Source organism: Lycorma delicatula, chromosome 4 (assembly GCF_047948215.1).
Source record: "Lycorma delicatula isolate Av1 chromosome 4, ASM4794821v1, whole genome shotgun sequence".
NCBI classification, from domain to species: domain Eukaryota; kingdom Metazoa; phylum Arthropoda; class Insecta; order Hemiptera; family Fulgoridae; genus Lycorma; species Lycorma delicatula.
Window position 1 is genome coordinate 212,084,975 of NC_134458.1, and position 20,686 is coordinate 212,105,660.

The 20,686-nt window shown below is 32.4% G+C and overlaps 2 protein-coding genes across 5 annotated transcripts in view; one reads left to right on the forward strand and one right to left on the reverse strand.

Annotated features, from left to right (window-relative positions):
* Positions 1-20,686, forward strand: part of LOC142322797 (uncharacterized) — a 37,660-nt gene that overhangs the window by 15,452 nt on the left and 1,522 nt on the right. The window contains exons 3-6 of the mRNA XM_075361874.1: positions 1,585-1,905; positions 8,767-8,937; positions 10,173-10,361; positions 18,775-18,999. Of these exons, the coding sequence (XP_075217989.1) occupies positions 1,585-1,905; positions 8,767-8,937; positions 10,173-10,361; positions 18,775-18,999 (906 nt within the window). The remainder of the gene's footprint in view (positions 1-1,584; positions 1,906-8,766; positions 8,938-10,172; positions 10,362-18,774; positions 19,000-20,686) is intronic.
* Positions 7,536-20,686, reverse strand: part of Nprl2 (Nitrogen permease regulator-like 2) — a 79,330-nt gene continuing 66,179 nt past the window's right edge. Inside the window, exon 10 of one of the 4 annotated variants that reach the window (XM_075365151.1) lies at positions 7,536-7,953. The gene's annotated coding sequence lies outside the window, so the exon portion shown is untranslated. The other 3 variants (XM_075365153.1, XM_075365148.1, XM_075365152.1) reach the window with 3 other exon arrangements.

The window sequence follows — 20,686 nt, forward strand, 5'->3', positions numbered from 1 at the left end:
TTAGATGAGCGCCCAGAAGAGACACCACCAACTCCAATGATCGACACCGAGGATCGCATGCGAGGAAGATTCAGCCGTGTAGCGAGCTGTTTGGAGATTAGAGAAAGTTCTTAACCGGAGTCCAGTAAAATTCTTACCTGGTGATGCGAGCCGTCAGCAGTGATGAGTTTCGCCAAACAGATGGCCAAGAGAATTCCCATTATAGAGTTGGAATCCTGGAGAGAGTTGGTGTGCTTCTCCTGGGAGGCGAATCCTCATTCGAGGTTGAACTGTCCTGGTGATGAATCCGCCGAGTTGACAGCCAGTGCGTTGACTGACGTTGAACCTGGAGCTGGTGAAGCCGGTGTAAGAGTCCGGGCCTGCTGGAGGGCAGGCACGGTTGAGCTGGTCTGAAGGTGTAACAACGTGTGGTGACGACCTCGACAAATTAGGCACCGTCTGGATGAGCGGCATGCCTGCACAACATGTCGACCCAGACAATTGTAGCAAAGACGTTGCTGCGTGATGAACTGTCGGCGCTCCGATGCCGAGAGCTGCTGAAAAGAACGGCAATATGCGATGTAATGATCACCCTGGCAGAAGTAGCAGGAGAACCGTTTAGTACCCGATGAATTATCTTGAGGCGAGCTGGACGGTTTGGAAGTGCTGGTGGCATGAGACACCGATTGTGTTAGCGTAATGTCTGCTGAGAAGAACGAGAGCGGTTCTGAGATTACCCAGAAGGCCGAGCATCAATCTGCGCAACTGTTCGGGCTTCGAAGGCCTCCATGGCACGAGCTCGACCTTCGAGAAACTTGAGCAGCTCCGACAGCGACGGGAAATCGACTTTGTATTCCCAGGCCTCAAGGAGAGCTGGGCTGAGTTTCTTACTGATGATTATCACTAGAAAAGCGTCAGAATTATCTACTGGGACCTGAAGAGCACGAAGAGCGTTGAGCGATTCAGTGGTAGTATACAGCGACCTGTTCAAGTGGCTGGCTGAGTGGTGCATCGAGCATCCTGGTGATTTGAGTGGAGATGAGCAGGCGAGGGTTGTCGTAGCGAGCAGAGATTAATCCAATCCCCAGGCGATATTAAAAGAGTCATCTGTGATCGGGAGATAGTTAATCAATTGAGCTGCCTCGCCCTTGAGGCTGGTCCTTAGATACTCCATTTTTACAACTCTGCACAGTTCCGTGTTGCAGCCCACTAACGAATTAATAAGGTCCCGGAAAGAGAGCCATCCTGAGAACTCCCCTGAGAACTGAGGCAGAGCGATGTTCAGAAGAGGTGCCTCTAATCGCCGGATTGTTAAATTGTGCAGCTGGGGTGTTACCCCGCCGAAACGACTCTGAGCGGTCAACACTCTCTGTTATTAAAAATAGCTTCGATAGGAAAAGTCTTTTGAAATTATGATCAGGGGTTTATGCTCCTCCGTGCGATAAAATTTTCTAAAACTTTCATTTTAATTAATTTGGTTGTATATAATTCCTTCAAAGAACTATTATTAAGCCTATGTGATATCCTAATAAACTGGGGTAAAACTACTATTCTAAAAATTTATTTTGTAGTATTTAATTGTAAAATAAAGTTATTTATGTTTAGGCTACAGAAGGAAAACCAATATTACTTCCAGAAGAATTAAATGCACTTCGAATTAATGCACTAAACAAGCAGCAGCAAGATGATGGAGATGAAATGGTACCAGAAGAATTATTCCGTAGATATACAGAAACAGATTCAAGGCCAATAACACCGGCACCGACATTAGCAAGTGTAATGACTCATGGCTCAACAGTTAAAGGTGGACGTAGATGTTTTACACCAGATCCAGTATCTTCACATAATAACCAGACTAGTGAACGTCCTTTACTTGTACTTGATCTCAGACGTACACAGAGTCAAGAAACATTATCTTGGCATGGGGTAAGTAATCAAATTAAAATTTCTAATTTTAGAAAAATTATATTATAAAAAGCTACAATAATTTATTTATGAAAACAAAAATATAGTTGAGGGTAAGAGAGTAAACAGCATTCCTTACAAACCTATATTTTGTAACATCTCAGGAAGTAGCAACCTGGAAACTGAAGGTGAAATATTGACAGCCAAAGACACATTAAATTAAACTAGTGTTCATAGATTCCAATTTTAAACAAAATTGAGTGTTTATATGTTATTGTTAAAAAGTTATTTTTAAAATAATGTTTGATTTTTCGTTTAAACATCTCAATCTGATAGTAAAGTAAGACTGCAAAAGTTTTTATTATTTTCAGCAGCAGTAATGAACTTTAATAATTATATATATATATTTTTTTTTTAACTAATTCCAAAAAACAATGAGGTTTTCAATTCAATAGTATATGTCTTGCTTAATATTTTAAAGCTGACTTCTATGGATACTAAACTATAATGAATTGATTTTGATGATTCAGTTTGCTTTGTGGAGGAAGTTTCTCTAGTGGTTCTATAGTAATCTTTTTCAAATGACTTAAGAGAAAAATTTTCTAAATCCAAAAATTGTAAATCATCAATATATATTTTCTAACTTAATATATTGTCCATCAACATAATTTCAAGATTCTTTAATCTTTCTGTAGTAATTGTTAAACAGTACTGGAATGTTGTAATGATATATAACCTGATATCATTCAAAATATTTTCAGGCAAAAATTAGAAACAAGAATTTTGTACACTTAAAAAGTCTTAGTTCATGCTTTGCAGCTAGCAGCAGTCTGTTTATGTAGCTATTTTCTTGTTTTTTCAAAATGCAGATTTCTTACAATTTTATTTCTTGTGAATGGATTTTTTTCATCAAGTTATTTTTTTTATGGGCCTAACTATTTTAATGAAATAAACCTAAAATAAAATAAGTTAGAAAAAACTGTATGGTACTAAAAGTAAATAATACTTTTTTCAATTCTTGAAACTGGTGAAAAATTAAGGATTAGTAAATTTTTGGTTTAACTTTTCCCATTATAAGCTTCATGTATTTATATGTATAACGTTTTACTACTTTTTTTAAATTTACTTAAAAAAAAGTGAAATAACTGTATTAATTATAAATACAGACACATTCATAACCAAGTTTTGAAAGCTGTAATACAGTTTCAGAACTATTTTACAAATTTCACCAAAAGAAAGGGCCTTTTTGTAAGTAGTGCAAAAATTATATTTTTCATGACTACAAAGATTTAACAATCTTTATATGTATAATATTATTATTCATTTTTAATAAGTTCATTCATATATTATGTATTACCTTCTATGAAAACTATAGAGAATTTGAAATTCAGTTTGCAGATTTGAAAATATTGTGAATGAGAAATAAGTGCACAAATTTCATAGACTAAAATTATTAGCTCCTGCATTTTAATGAGATTTAAAACAATCTTTTGGGAAGACCTGTACCAGACTAAGGAGTTCTTGAGTTTCTCAGGAATGAGGAAGAAAGTAGTTTCCCATTGCTTTCTTCACAGAGCTGAATAATTATTGCATATCAGCATAACATGCTCATTGAAATGGAAGTGAAAGTTAGTCCTAGAAGTAACACCTTCTTGTGTACAGTCAGGTACTGGCTGTATATTTCATTATTCTCAGAGAAAGCATTTCAGATAAGTATTACTTATACCTCAGATGCTTTTCATTTACTAGTCATAAAAAAAATTGTGACAGATGGTATAAAGCAATAAATAAATGTACTCCTTTCTTTGGGAAATAATGCATTATACACACTGTCTCCACTTGGGAAGGAAAAAATTATGGATTAATTTGGATAAAAAATGCAGTACATAGTACTGGTTTCCAGTAAAACGGCAGCATCCTTATTTCTTTATTACATGCAATAAAAGACCACATTTAATGAAAGCCTAAAATTTAATTATCTAAATAAGAATGTTAGATAGTATGACCAGTTAAAATCAGTCCTGATTTTTACTTTATCGGCCTTAGCGATATATGCTGCTATAGCTATAATGTGAAAATATATAGATTGGGGAAAAAAAAAATCTAAAAAATTTTTTTTAAAGTTTTACACCTTAAGGAGACATTAAAAAATATTTTTTTTTACAAAAAAAAAGAAAAAAATAGATTTAAATAAATTGTAAATAATTTGCAAAAATACCTTTTCTCCAATGCTCCCAAGTCCAAGAATCTATTCTTATCAGACATATGTTTTGTGCGTATGAACATACATATGTACATTGGCTTGTATTTGGTCTTGTAACTGTGTACGGATTTTCTTCAAATTTGGTAGACAGGTACTACCTTCAAGGAAGAAGAATATGTTAAATTTTTGTAAAAATTGGAAAAAGGGTGGGGGCGTTTTGCCCAGAATAAAATCTCAAATCTTTATTGGAGCACATTGCCCCAGTAAAAGTTGAAGTTTTCTTTAATCAGGATCACAAATTACCAAAAACTTTTATTTAATATTCCGGCCCACCCAAAAAAATGACTATATATTTTTATTTTTTAGCTATATCTTGCTTCAGAAAAGGAGTGAATGAGAGTTTTTACACAACTACATATATATATATATATATATATATATATATATGAGGTGATGATGCCGTGGACAAAACCATCTAAACGTCCATGCAATAATGTCTACGTATACGTCCGGGGTGGGCAACAACATGGTAGGTACTTCAGGTCCTTCACTTTGTTGGCCAACAAGGCAATGGTCTTGCTGAGGAGCTCTCCTGTGGAGTACCGAATTAGCAGTCCTGAGCTGGTTGCAGTTGTGCTTCTTGGTTTCACTGTTTGTAGTGAGGGGCGGGAAGCATGACTGTGCCGATGCTTGGCAGAGTGCGAATGGTGAGTGCTCATCCCTCTTCTCAGTTGTGGAGCTGGGGTGAGGGTGGTTGCTGTGAGATTATCTCTGCTGAAGTCTTGCGCCGCTCAGTGTAAATCAGTCACTTCAATCAGTGTAAATCAGGGATTGCCCTATGGGTAAGGGTACTGAAGCCCTTACTGCTACATGCAAGGCCTGGGATGTCAGTATCATGAGTAAGGCAGTACCTGACTTCCCGACCCAGATTAAATCTGTGGGAGGTGGCTGACTGGCGAACCCAGGCCAGATCTATGATCCGAGGCACACCTAATTGTCTCTCTGCCCGCAACTTATGTCATATTGACTACGACCCTGAAGGTTATGGAAACATCTACATCCACTTCTTCCGTGACAGAGGGTCCATGTAAAAACCCTCATGCAAGAGAACCTTTGTTTTTGGAAGTGTAGAAAAGGAAGGAGCAATTCCAAAGTATCTGTTGATAAAGAAGAAAGAAGGGGATTTTTCTAAAGTCAGCCCTTTTGTGATTCCTTGTGGGATGGAAGCTTTTCATGGAAGCTGCAGTAGGACCTGTAAAAGAGACAAGGAAGAGTGCTATAGGCTTGTTTGTGAAGGCCGTCAATGACCTACAATCATCACGGCTATTGAATGCTACAAAGATAGGACTCATCGACGTTAAGGTTGTACCGCGTTACACTAGATACCTCCAAGGGAGTTGTGTGCAGGGACCCTTCTAAACTACACAGAAGAAGAGATCATCGAGGAGCTTTGGGAACAAGGAGTTGTTGCTAGTTGATGTTTGAACTCCTGACATACAGAGAAGTTATACCCTCCGCATTGCATGTTTTAAAATTGAACAAACCTAAGTGTCCTGAGAAAATTAAGTCTGGTTTTCATAGATTGGATGTCTGTCCTTTCATCCCGACTCCATGGTGTTGTTTTGGATGTCATAAGTTCAGACATACAGCTGCGAGATGCACTAGGAAACATCTGTCCCTCTGATGATCCATTACATCCGGATGACCCTTTTTTGTGTTAACTGCCATGGACATCATTCTGCTAGATCGCAAAATTGTCTGATCTATAAGTAGGAAGTAGCAGTACTACGTAAAGATCATTCAAAAGGTCAGCTACTTCGAAGCCAGAGAAATTATTCTCAGCAGATCACCAAAGCTTATGACCTACGCTTAGGTTGCTGTGGCTCTGCAGCTTCTTTTAAGCCAAAGGACTAATTTCTGAACTGGCAACAGCATTAACAAGCATGGTTGAACATATCATCGATTAGAAACTGAAGAGTCTACCAATTAGAGAAAGTAATATCGAAAGCCGATGAAGAAAGAAGCAGATGTCTCTTACAACCGAAAAAAATTGTTACACAACCGAGAAACAAACCTTCAACCAGTCAAAAGACGAAGGAAAGAGAAACCAAAATGAAGACTGAAGCTAAATTACAGATGAAAAAATTCCCCCCTCAGGGACCTGAGAAACCAGAAGTAAAGATTTTGAAAAACCAATAATGGATACTTCAAAAGCATGGAGGCCTTAAACAATAGGGCGGGCAGTGCATTGAGTGTCGACTCTGATGTACTGCTGACCGCACAATTTTGTAATTTACAATCAATAATTATGGTAATTATAATCTAGTAATTTACAATCTCTGTAATTTACTGTGGAGGATTGGAAGACTCCATCTCCCGAGTCCTCAGATACCTTGGAATTCGACATCAAAGCCTTCAGAAAGATGGAAAAAAGAGGAAAGTAAAGATGGCTGAAGGGCAAACCTAGGTGATAAGAATAAAGAATGCAAAGAGCTTTAAGAGAATATGATGAATTTAATGAAATGAAGAGTTTTTAATAATTATATGACTTTGTTATTGCTTTGATAGATGTAATAACATTTTCTTTGAAATGCTTTATGTTTTTAAGTGGCAAAGGCTCTTTACACCCTTGTCAACTTGTGTTTTCTTTCAAGTTTTTAATATTCTTTAACAAGTTTTTTAACTAAGTTGCTTGTGTATTTTATTAGGAAGGGAAAGATACACATTTTCCTTTTTTTTCTTATGGAATGGGGGTAATGATCAAGTAGTTGGTGCTAAAAAAAAAAAAAATAATAATAATAATGGGCTTTCCATGGGGACTGCGTGTGAGGCTGGAGTGGTGAGGTGATTTGCGCACCTAGTGCAAGGCTACCAATCATCACCATGAACTCGTAACAAACAGGGTGCTCTTATAATATCTGTAAACAATTGTCCAATTTTCAAAATTCAAATGGGGTATTTATTAGTAGGTTGAAGGCTAACTTTTGCATGCAAGTAATACACTCTTGATCTAACAGATCATGGCTATTACATGAATGTCCATAAAGGAGTATAATGTGTTTAGGGCGTATGTATGTTTGTTCCACCGTAAATTTAAATCCATCTTGCAAGTTACCCATAGATTTAAAGTCTAAAAATCTTAATTTTTTGGTAGTCCTTACTCTTTAGTATTTCCTGAAAAAAGAAAAATTGCCAAAAATGTTTGCCCCTTCCTAGAAAATTGCAACATTGTTTGTTTAGTTTTGGCTGTATCTTTGTTTGTTTTACACAATTTTAAAAAGTTCTTTTTTAAATTTATTATCACCACTGATGGATTATTTTCTTAAAAAATTAATTTTACCCGACTGCTTTCCCTTGAGATAGGAGTGCCCAAAATGAGAAAAAAATTGTTTTCACAATTTCAAATTTTTAATGCTCAAAACATATTTTCTTAAACAATAAACGTCACTGGAATAATTTAATAACCCTCTCACGGGAACTCCCAAATTAAAAAAAATAATCAAACAATGTTTCTCTAAAATTAATTGTATAACTAGACTGGCATAGCCGGGAAAGTAAGAAATTCACTGCTGGCTTTCTTTTACTTTCATTACATTATATCTTTGTTGTACTCAGTACAGAAGAGGAATATTTTAAAAATAATTAGGATATATTGTACATCTCACAAAGATATTTACATCTTTTCAGAAGAGCTGTCTGCCTGTAAAGATGAGATAGGAGTTGCCTAGTGTAGAAGACAACTCCAGCTGTACCTTGATAACCTGTGTCGTATATCTAGCCTACTTAGCCATAACAATATGTTGTAGTCTTTTTTCTTTACAAAGAGAAGCAATGTTGGAAGGGTTGTTATAGATAGATTTCTTGGCCTGTAATCAGATATAAACATAATGTTTTTTGCTACAAGAAAGGAAGAATAGGATGATGTCAGTGGGATTATCGTTTGGTAACAATTGGATTACCTACAATAGAAACAAATCAGTGTTCCATTATTTCCTGAAAATTAAATTACATCCAGTTCTCCTTTTCTAATACCTGCATCATCATACAGCTGAAGAATTCTGTAACAATAAAACAAACAGCAGTTAAACTATGTGCTTGTAAATTTAACAATTAAAGTTTTTCCAGGTTATTTTATTTCCTGAGTGATTTGGTTAAGCTTTCACATGTTGATATCAAAACAAGCTAATTAAAAAATTTGTACCATAATATCAGCTGTTTTTTTTTAAAAGTAAAAACAAATTGTGAGATTAAAAAAATAATAATTTAATTATTTAGGACATTTAATTTAACTCACAAGATTACCACTCTGATATAATAATACTGATTTCCATGGCAGAATATTAGTGTCTCTATCTCTCATCTGGAAGGGTCTGGATTCAAATCCTGGTCAGGTTTGGCATTTTTTCTTGCACTACATAATTAATTTCTAATCATCTACACAAAAAAGGAGTAGGATATTTGTAATTGTAATAGGTTGTTTTTACCAAAGATTGGAAAGTGAACAACATGAGATTTTTCCATAATTGTAAAACAAAAAACATGATAAAGGTGTCAAACTGAATCCCTACCTTAACAGGTATCCATATATAAATGAAACATCTTACATAAAAAGCAAACTATTTACTTTTAACAATAATTAAATTTAAATGATATGGAATAATAAATTAATATGATTTTAGGGACCAGGCGGCCCAGTTCCAACAACTGTTTTACTACCACCAACACGTTCTCCCACTCCAAGTTCTGGTACAGGTGGGACAAGTAATAAAAGAAGTCGTAAAACAATACCAATGAAAAAATCACCATCTGATACCAAACCAGAAGATCATGATAATGATAGTGGAAATAAGGTAAACAACAGAACAATAAATAAATTAAACTGTAATACATTTAATTAATGGAGAGGGGGGGGGGGTTAAATCTAATAAAATTATTTTGAGTTACACGAGAACCTTTAAGGAACTCCAATAAAAGAGGTTGTCCTATCAATGCACATGCTATCACAATAGACTGCTCTATTAACTACTAGTTTTCTTCTTCTCAGTGTATCTCACCCCTATACTAAACCAATCTTAAAAAAAATAATAAATAAATAAAAAAAAAAAACAGTTTTTTAAAGGATGTTATGTGATAATTTGCTAATTTTTGTCAGAGAATTTTTAAAAATTGAGAATTCAGATACAGCAATGACAGAAGTAATAAGCAAAAAATAAGCTTTTTACTGATATTATTTCCATTTTAATTATTAAAAAAAGTAAGAATAGTTAATATTAATGCAAAACAAACAAAAAAATTTGGTGTCAATTTTTGAAAAGGTTGTATTAAATAATGAAAACTGTAGAATGAAGTTTCTTCAGAGATGAAATCTTTACACTTGCAGTTCATCAATGGTTGAAAAGGTTATAAAATTTCAAGTTCTAGAGTATCTATATGAGAAATGATTATTTTAAACAGTTATTCTAACCCAAAAATAACTTATATAACAAATGAATCTTTGAGTTAATAAATGTACACAGTCTCAATTTATTACTCTTTGTTAATATACAAACTGAATTATTACTCCCAATTCAATGTTTTTAGTTAAAGAATACAGACCTAAGCAAAAATAATTTTTATGTACCATGACATCTTCTTGGAAAAGTTAAATTAAAGAAAAAAAATTAGAAGTTCTGGATGATTTGGAACCTCATTTAAGTTGAATAATACATTTTTATTGAATAAATAAATTGTTATAAAAGCTTAATATTGTATTAATATGAAGTTTCTAAAACTTCATATTTTGAATTTTTTAAAACTGCATCTCCACAAGTGTAAATCACTTACAACTTAAAAAAACTCATTAATTCTATCAAGATTTCAAAGAAATGCTTTAGATATAGAATTTTTACAAACAGTGGATAGGCTGATTGTGTAAAAGGTTTTACATTGCGTGTAGGTTGATTTCCTGTCACACTTAAAAATTGCATAGATATCTTCCTAAGAGTACATCACAGCAGTTGTAAATCATATACAAAAATCATGTTTTAACTTTTACTAAAATAAGTAACCTTGCTGATAAATTATATGTTATTATATAACTGTTTAGCTTCAACAACAAGTAATGAAAACATTACCAGCACCTTTGTTATCAGAAGGTAGTGCAGAGAAAAAAGAGGAAGAAGAAATTCAAAGAAGAAGGGGTCGTCAAAGAAAGAAAAATAAAAAGCATTCTAGAGATTTATCAAGTGGTCTTGAAAAAGAATTTAAAGGACTTCCTGAACCAGGTGAAACGCAGGTTAGTTTTTCAATATACTCTAAAAATTGAATTACGAATACACCTAAGTTCTGATGATTATCAGAGCTGCAATAATCCTACTACAATCTATTTTATCTGCGATTATGAATAATCGATGTACTAAAAGTAGTTTACTAGTATATTTTTGAGAGATGCCTATCAGTGCAAAATGTTTTTATTTGCTATGTTTATACTTTAGTGATAAAACACCAAATTGAATAACCAAGATTATGGCACAAATAAATTAAAATAAGTAAGGCATTTTAGGGTATCGATTAAACAAATTTCATAGCAAGGAGTAAAAATGTTTCAAAGCACTTAGTGTAACATGAATAGCAAGTGTTGTTAATTAAACTAATGCAATGGCATGACACAACTGATATTAAACTACTAAAAAAAAAAAGAAAAGAAAGAGAACTAAGTAAAATTCTGTTACAAGATTCTATAAAGGTTATATATGTACTAATTTATGAATACAGGGTTATTACAAATGATCTCTCTGATTACAAACTTGAGTAATTCATGTTTACTAACACTCATATTCTTGAAAGTAGCATCAGTGGAAAGGAAAACTCAAAAATTTTCAGTGGTTGGAACAGTTGTTGTGAAGTTATTGATTTCATTGTTTGGCTGATAAGAGAGAAAATGGCTGCCAACAAAGCTTTTTGTGTGCTAGATTTTTACTCCTATAGGTCACCAACCTAATGTATGTAGTTGATAACACACTGGTCTACCAGTCTGTTATCACTGTGCAACATAATTTTAGAAGGAATTTTGGTGAAGGTGCACTCAGTATCCATAAGTGGTATTCTAACTTTAAAGCAAGGGGATGCATCTGTAAATGAAAGTCGACCGGCTGCCCACCAGTAAGAGACAACTGTGGAGCATGCAAGAGAGAGTTTCATATGAAGTCCACCACCACAACTAGCAGAGAATTAGACATCCTGCAACCAAATGTGTAGAAGAGTGTGAACTGAGTACACAAATTTCAAAGAGATGGAATGGGTGTGCTAGCCGTGACAACAGTGAACGTTTGTGTTGGCTTTCATGTTTCACCCTGACTTTTTTTTCTGGGGTTTTATCAAACAACACATGTATCAGCCACCTTTATCACTTACCATCCAGAATCTTTGTGTTCACATCACAGAGGCCATTGCATTAATGGGTTGTTCAATGTTACAAAGTCTATGGCAGGAATTTGATTACAGGGTCAATGTATATCACATTTACAAGGATGCTCAACATCAAGTGAGTAACATGGAGCACATATGATGTGATGTGAACCAAATGTAATACAAAAGGTTTTGAGTTTCCCTTTCCATTGATGCTACTTTCATGTATATAAGTGTTATTAAACTTGAGTTATTCAAGTTTGTAATTGGAAAGATCATTAGTAATAAACCTATATAATCATATTCTTAGTTTTTTATCAGAATATTATAAGACTATTATTCTTCCTTAATATCTTTGAAAACAATTTTTAAAATTTATAGTAGTACCCTTTTTTTTAAGTAAAGTGTGATTTGTGTGTCCCTTGAATTGGCATGCTGTACTTTGTTTTGCTACCAAGAATGCCTGTGGCTGAACAACACAATTGTGTTCCGTAGCTCAACAAGCCAGAAGCATGTAAACTTGCGTTTTAAAAGCTGAAGTTACATGGAGTAACCTCAGCTACTCCACAGGCATTTAACCTGTGATCTAACAAGACAGCTAATGCACTGTAAATAAGGTTGAAACTACTGCTTGGGGTGTATTTATTACTAAGCAAAGGGAACCCATAAGAGTTCTACTCTTTAAGTATGATCCTATCACGCATGTACATGAAGGTGGTATTTTCTTTAATTCTGATTACACAAGATTTATTCACAAAATAACTGAACTCCTTTTCTCAGGAGCTTATAAAGGTAATTTGATATATACAGTTTGCATCACAACATAATATAGGAACTAACAAACAAGTCCCCATTACACAAGTGTGTCTATGATGATTAATCTTTGTATAGTGTTCATTCAAAGTAGGTGTTATTTGTATCTTCAGAAATTTTTGTGATGAATGACTTACATGAACAAACACACATAAACACATAACAAATAAGCAATAGCTTGACAAAACATACAAAATAATTCAGGATGCTACAGGGAAGGCTTTCTGAGGTACACACAATGCTGAGAATGTTTCAAGAATGTTACAAATTGTAGAAAATCTACAGTTTATGCTCATCCAGGAAGGCTATTGACGCACATCAATTATGTCAGTGACAGCACATCCCATATTACCAAAGTGAACGATCTGGTGAAATTAAATCAATGTTTAATAGATTAATCATGAGATACCAGAAAAGACTGGGATTCCTGTAGGTTATTACAAAATCCTTCCGAAAAAGTAGGAATGCAAAAAGTTGCATCAAATTTCTTCTGAAACTCTTGGCAAAAGAGCAAAAAGACAATCGTGTACTGATCTGTCAAGTGTTCTTGATTCATGTAAATGATGATAAAACCTTCTTGTTGACAACAGTAATGGGTAGTGAAAAATGGGTGCATGGGAAGTATGTGGAAAAAATCTCAGTCAGAAAATTGTCAACGAAACTGTAAAAGGTATGTAAAAAACATGCAAACAGAAAGGTGATTTTGACAATCTTTTTAACATCAAATATTGTTCAGAATGAATTTCTACCTGCAGGATAGAAAGTTAACCATCATTACTACCTAGATGTCATCAGATCTCTGAAAAAATGAGAGGAAGATATTGAACTTAAGTATGACAACCTGTGGTTTCTTCACCACAGTAATGCACTAGAAGCTCATGTGTTGCTGCTAATTCAACAGTTTTGTACAAAAAATTTACTCATTGTCATCCCTCATCCAGGCTTAACCCCTGCTGACTTTTTTTATTTACAAAATAAAAATTGCCATTAAAAGGCCAGAATTTGAGACAATAGAAATCATAAAAGAAAATTTGTAGAATGCATTGAAAGCTATTCTGAAAAATGCATTCAGAGCTGCTTCTCAAAGTGAAAGGGTTACTGGTAAAAATGTATACAACAGGAAGGGGAATACTTTGAAGGAGATTAATACTGTAAATATTAAATTTTTTTAATAAAAAGTTTGGTTATCAGAACAAGCATCGCATATACTATCAATGTAAATACAGTAATAAAACATCTGTGTACATCAAAGCAAAACAGCCCTACTAACCAATAACTGAATTCTAGCATTGGTAATAAAGTTTATTTCCAAAATCAACATAATGGAAAGAAATTTTGCCTCTCTAAGCAAAAGCCAGATTTGTGCTAACTTTCTAAAGAGAATTCAGGTTTTGACATTAGATTGAAATATAATTATTTATTGCAAATGAAATCTAATGAGTTAAAAATTTATTTATTTATTTTCAGAAGTGAATCTATTGAAACAGTTAGTTAAACAACGTATGGTTTACAGAGAAAAATAACACTTGGGAATACTTTGATTTTAAAGAACTGAAAAATTAACACGTTGGTGTTCTAGCCAATAAAGGTTTCTAAAACCTAACGTTTATTTTTAGAAATCATTACACCCAATTATAGAAATTTTTATTTTTTAGGAAAAGTGGCTGACTAAAAGATATGTAAGTAATTCCGTTTTGGGATGTTATACATTTCAAGTATTGCTTTGTAATTCAGATAAATTGTGCTTTTCAAATAGCCGTTACAATTTTTGGATCTTTTTGTACGATTCATTACACTTTTCATTTGTAATTATAAGTTTCATTCTTCAATTTTGAATTTCCTTTAATTTTTTCTACTATCATTTTGCTGGAATGTTTAAAATCTCCATTGGGCTTCTGCTGCCCAGGAAAAGTTGAATTTGTTTTAACCAGAAATTTAGCTTACAACCAAAAAATGCTGAATCTTATAGCCTTACATGTCCCTGTTATTTATATTTTGTGCTTGCTTCCTTCCTTGACATAGCTATTGCACAAAATACAGGATGTTCATACGTTAGTATTTTATGAAAAAAACTGCTTGTTCAAGCAGTTTAATTCTGTTTGTTTTATAAGATTTTTTCTCTAGTATTTTTTTTTAGAAGTACATATTTTTTGATTTGCTGAGAAATTATAATGAGTTTTTAAAATGCTAGATCAAAATGTGCCAAAAGTAAAACCAGACTTTACGAGTTAAAGTAAATGTGAAGTGAGAAACAAGAAATCTTTAACTGTTAGAAATCAAAATTTTTATGGTTTAGTGTTTTTAAGTTGTATACCACTGCAATGTGTAATGTTTACATAATTATCTGCTAATCAGGGTTTTGGAGCTGTGAGGGGTACTTGACTTTATTGACAACATGCAAAAAGTCTAATCTGATTACAAAGCATAATCAAAGCACAAATATAGCTGGCACAGAGTTAATGTGTCCAGTTACTTGGCCACAAACAGTTAGCTAGGTCAAACCAGATCAAATGACAATAACTCATAACTTGGATCACAAGAAAATTATCGTGATCTATAACAGCAAGTTACTTTTTAATCTTTACATGGATCTAGCAGTTAATGATGTTAAAGAACAATTTAGATTCGGAGTAACAGTACAAGGTGAAAAGATAAAGATGCTACGATTTGCTGATGATATAGTAATTCTAGCCGAGAATAAAAAGGATTTAGAAGAAACAATGAACGGCATAGATGAAGTCCTACGCAAGAACTATCGCATGAAAATAAACAAGAAGAAAACAAAAGTAATGAAATGTAGTAGGAATAACAAAGATGGACCACTGAATGTGAAAATAGGAGGAGAAGAGATTATGGAGGTAGAAGAATTATGTTATTTGGGAAGTAGAATTACTAAAGATGGACGAAGCAGGAGCGATATAAAATGCCGAATAGCACAAGCGAAACGAGCCTTCAGTAAGAAATATAATTTGTTTACATCAAAAATTAATTTAAATGTCAGGAAAAGATTTTTGAAAGTATATGTTTGGAGTGTCGCTTTATATGGAAGTGAAACTTGGACAATCGGAGTATCTGAGAAGAAAAGATTTTGAAATGTGGTGCTATAGGAGAATGTTAAAAATCAGATGGGTGGATAAAGTGACAAATGAAGAGGTATTGCGACAAATAGATGAAGAAAGAAGCATTTGGAAAAATAGTTAAAAGAAGAGACAGACTTATAGGCCACATACTAAGGCATCCTGGAATAGTCGCTTTAATATTGGAAGGACAGGTAGAAGGAAAAAATTGTGTAGGCAGGCCACGTTTGGAATATGTAAAACAAATTGTTAGGGATATAGGATGTAGAGGGTATACTGAAATGAAACGACTAGCACTAGATAGGGAATCTTGGAGAGCTGCATCAAACCAGTCAAATGACTGAAGACAAAAAAAAATACCAGCAAGTAGATAGTCCTTTATCAAAATCCATTCTTTTTTTGTTGACTTCATTCCTTTCTTCTCTATTCTATGGATTGAGATTTGGCCTGGCCTGATAGTCAATGCTGAGGGTGCCAGATTCTTAATGTAAAGAGTCAGTGGTTGAAGATCTGAGGTGTTCACAAAACTTATGTAGTCAGTTTATGGTAGTGCAAGTAAAATAAATTAAAAGCAGAGAAGTAAGCAATGAATTATGTTTTAAAATTAATTTATTAAAGCTCAACATGTTTATAAAATTTTAATTTACACAGCATACTTATCACAGCTAAAAGGTAATAGAAAAGTGCAAATGACAAAGTACAAGCAGAGAAAAAATATTTACATAACTCTTAAATTAATACAAGTAAATTAAATATTATACTTTTTAAGCATGGTTAATAAAAGTATTAATATAATTCTTTTATACATCTCATACAACATACATAGTGAAATTAGTGCCCATACTAATAATAATTAATAACAAACTTTCAATAAATCCAAAACTATTTCTCTCACTATTTCACAAATAACAAGCAATTATACATTAAAATTTTAATTTTAAAGATTTCACTAAACTACATGTTTTAAGATAAGAAAAAATGAGAATAAGTAATCTTATGATATAAAATATATCTCATAATATTATAATTTTTAAAATAAAAATATACAAATTTATATATAGATAAGGAAGATCCTAAACATTTAACCCAAATACAAAATATGAGTAAGAAAAGTGATTGCAAAAGCTGTTAAAGAATATTTACTGTTTTCATCAACTTATGAAGTCAATAAAAAACAATTTGGACGATGGCCATACGAAATTTAACTAAAATATGTGACTGGGGGTTTTTTAATCTCCAATAATGAAGTCTTGATTATGAACAATCATTTCCCAGGCTAATCATTCTTCAAAGTTAATCGCTGTGAACTGTCCAAAACATTTTTAAGTACTACACATATATATAAATATATATATTGTATTTTTTATAATCAAAACCAACTTGAACAACCCAAGTACAGAATTACAAAATAAATGAAATGACACTTACCTTATTTTTCTTTTCTTTATTTCAATAGTACTTTCACAGGATTCTGCATCATCAGTTGTATATAAATTATATAAAATAATTTTAATAAATAATATTTTCATTTACTTTGTAATTCCATACTTGGGTTGTTCAAGTTGGTTTTTGATTATAAAAAATAAAATATATTGGTACAGAGGAATATGGGTCTTATAAGTATTGACTTTAGGAAAAACATATATATATATTGTAGGTTTCTTATAATATGATAACATGATGAGAGTATTTGTGTGTGTGTGGTTTTATATACAGGGATGATGAAAACTATGTATATACATATAATACATGACAGTTATTTATAAAAATACATGCATATAAATAAATGTATATGAAAAAAAACATCTGATCAGATATAAAACTTACTATATTATTATTATTATTATTACTAATGTATAATTATATTATTAATAAATGGTCATTACAGGTAGTTGCTTAACCACTGAAAGTTCTGATGTTCCACTATTTTTTTTACCTAAAATTGAAGGCTTAAAGGAATAAATCATAGAGCTGGGTAGTTTTTTGTTGTTGCAAAATTACATTCAACTCAAAATTAATAGTGTACAGTCTTGCCAGGAATAACACTACAATGTTTAGTAATAAGATGACCATGCTGTTAGTACATACAAGATCCTTACTTTACGTGTCCTCCTTAAATCCTAAAAGTACTTCCTAAATTGGGGGGTCAAATATATCAGTTAAATGGTTTGACTTATTTTTTATCAACACAAGAAAATTTATTTTTTTATTTGTAGTCAAACCGAAGCAAACTGAACAATTTACTTTCAGAAATTGTTCAGTTTGATACTTCACCTACCACTTGATTCCAGACAGTCCTATCCAGAGGTGTGCGATACGTCTAATGGCTGAAGTGTCCATAAGATACAGCAGAGAATACAAATACATCAATTTCAGAAAAATTATTTACATTGTTCATAAATGCAATACTTGTTGAAATAATAATAGTTAAAGCAGCTTTAGTAAAATACTCTGGTTATCTGGCATCCACTGAAATTACTACTATATTACTTCTGCTTACCGGTGACAAATAATTCTGAATCGAACTTAATATTTTTAAATAACTAATTATAAACTTAAATAAACAAAATAATAATAAAAACCCACAGGTTTTGATAGAGAATCCCTTATTTTTAAAAGAAACTTCACTCTACTTTTTTCAGAATAAAAATCTATTATAACTATATATTTAAACTTATATGATTTACCAATAAATAATACAAACAATTTGTTTCAATAACTTATATTTAATTAAATCAGTAATACAAAAAAACACAATTTAAAAGTACACTAATCATCTAGCTACATTAAAAAAAAAAATTAAATATATTTTTCAGTGCATGAAATAGTCTTTCTTCATTATCAAGCTATTCTAATAATTTCTAAAAATATAATTAAAAAAAAAAAATAAATTTAATATTTACTATATAAATTTACAGTTTGTGGGATCTAGTAATTTAACTGCCTTCACCATATATTACTTTAAACATGTACAAATTTCAGGAATGTTAGAATTTTTTATGATATGTTGTAATATGAATGAAAAATTAAAAAAAAATACCCAAGTTGATGAATAATATGGGACTTTGTTCAAAACAATTTTTTTTTTATTAATTTTTACCCCATTAAGAAAAAAATATATAGACATGATTTCTTTAAACTAAAAAATGTTTTTCTCAGAGTAGTTTTACTAAAAGCACTCTTTTTTAAATAGAGAAATCTTATTCCTGGATAATACTTAACCTTAATTATCCTTTGATAAATAGGACTCCAATATTAAAATTAGATCACGTACATCTGCATATTTTTTCATAAACACATTAAATTATAATAATTAAATATTAAACAGAATTATACATAAAATAAAAAGTAGACATAACATTTATAAAACAAAATAAATACATATAAATTACAAATTACTTTCGTCTTTAGGTATCAGCATTTGGTAATGAATCAAGAATTGGAAGCGCAAGACCCTCATTATCAGTAACTGGTGTCAACGGCGGTACATTGACACCTCAATCGCGTGGAAGTCTCTCAGCAAGAGGAGGTGAATCTAATACACAGTTTGGTTCATCTTATCTTGATGCAGAAGTACTTAAACTTCTCAGCAGAGAACTGGATAAAGAAATCATTGATAATGAATTTGACTTAAAGGTAATTATTTAAGTAATCTATTTATTTTTATTAAATCAATAAAGATGATGAAAACATGCCTGATCTTGGTTGGTAATATAACCCAGGACTAATTAAATAAAAGGTCAGCTTGATTACAACTATATAAACTATTGAGCCTTTGATATAAACGTCTTTTTTTTTCAACAGGGCATTATAGTTTATTATGATTAGAGAAATCTGTGAGTCTTGCTCAGGATAAGGTACAGGTGTGATAGGACAGAGTTTAAAACAACATATATGAATTAGAGCATAACGTAGATAATAAAAATGTATTAATGTACTCAGTAGTTTCTATTTATAATTTGACTCCTCTTAACATCCGTTTATTTTGTACGATTGGTCACTCTGGCAAAACACTGTTTATCAGTTTCTTTTTGTTTATAAATGTAAAATAAATATTCAATTAGACCTTTACTTTCCTGTCTAGAGAGCGCTATAGCTGTAGAAGGGAAAGTATTGTAATCGGTCTAATTTGGGCATGTGAGGTTTTCATCAGATCTTGAAGTTTTGACACCTACGGAACCCAAAGAACTGGAAGAAATTTTCCGGATGTTAATGTTTGTATGTACGTGTGTGCTCAGTGTTGGCCATTAAATCACCTTATATGTCTAGAATTATGGGATCGATTTTGACCAAAGTAGGTCAGATTACTTTTATATAACTAATACACAATTTAGATTCAGAGTAACAGTGCAAGGTGAAAAGATAAAGATGCTACGATTTGCTGATGATATAGTAATTCTAGCTGAGAGTAAAAAGGATTTAGAAGAAACAATGAATGGCATGGAGGAAGTCCTACGCAAGAACTACCGCATGAAAATAAACAAGAACAAAATGAAAGTAATAAAATGTAGTAGAAATAACAAAGATGGACCACTGAATGTGAAAATAGGAGGAGAAAAAATTATGGAGGTAGAAGAATTTTGTTATTTGGGAAGTAGAATTACTAAAGATGGACGAAGCAGGAGCGATATAAAATGCCGAATAGCACAGGCAAAACGAGCCTTCAGTCAGAAATATAATTTGTTTACATAAAAATTTAATCTAAATGTCAGGAAAAGATTTTTGAAAGTATATGTTTGGAGTGTCGCTTTATATGGAAGTGAAACTTGGACGATTGGAGTATCTGAGAAGAAAAGATTAGAAGCTTTTGAAATGCGGTGGTATAGGAGAATGTTAAAAATCAGATGGGTGGATAAAGTGACAAATGAAGAGGTGTTGTGGCAAATAGATGAAGAAAGAAGCATTTGGAAAAATATAGCTAAAAGAATAGACAAGACTTATAGGCCACATATTAAGGCATCCTGGAATAGTCGCTTTAATGTTGGAGGGACAGGTAGAAGGAAAAAATTGTGTAGGCAGGCAACGTTTGGAATATGTAAAACAAATTTTTAGGGATGTAGGATGTAGGGGGTATACCGAAATGAAACGACTAGCACTAGATAGGGAATCTTGGAGATCAAACCAGTCAAATGACTGAAGACAAAAAAAATTATTTATTTAATTTAATTTATTTAATATTTCTAAGGTTGGTGGTAGCACTGATGTACAACTGTTGTATAATATTTAAAGTGTAAAAAAGTAACTCGGTCTGGCTGGGTCTTGAACTCAATCACCCTGATTCAGTAACTAGTGTGTTAAGCCTTGTGGCTACACCAGCTACCAA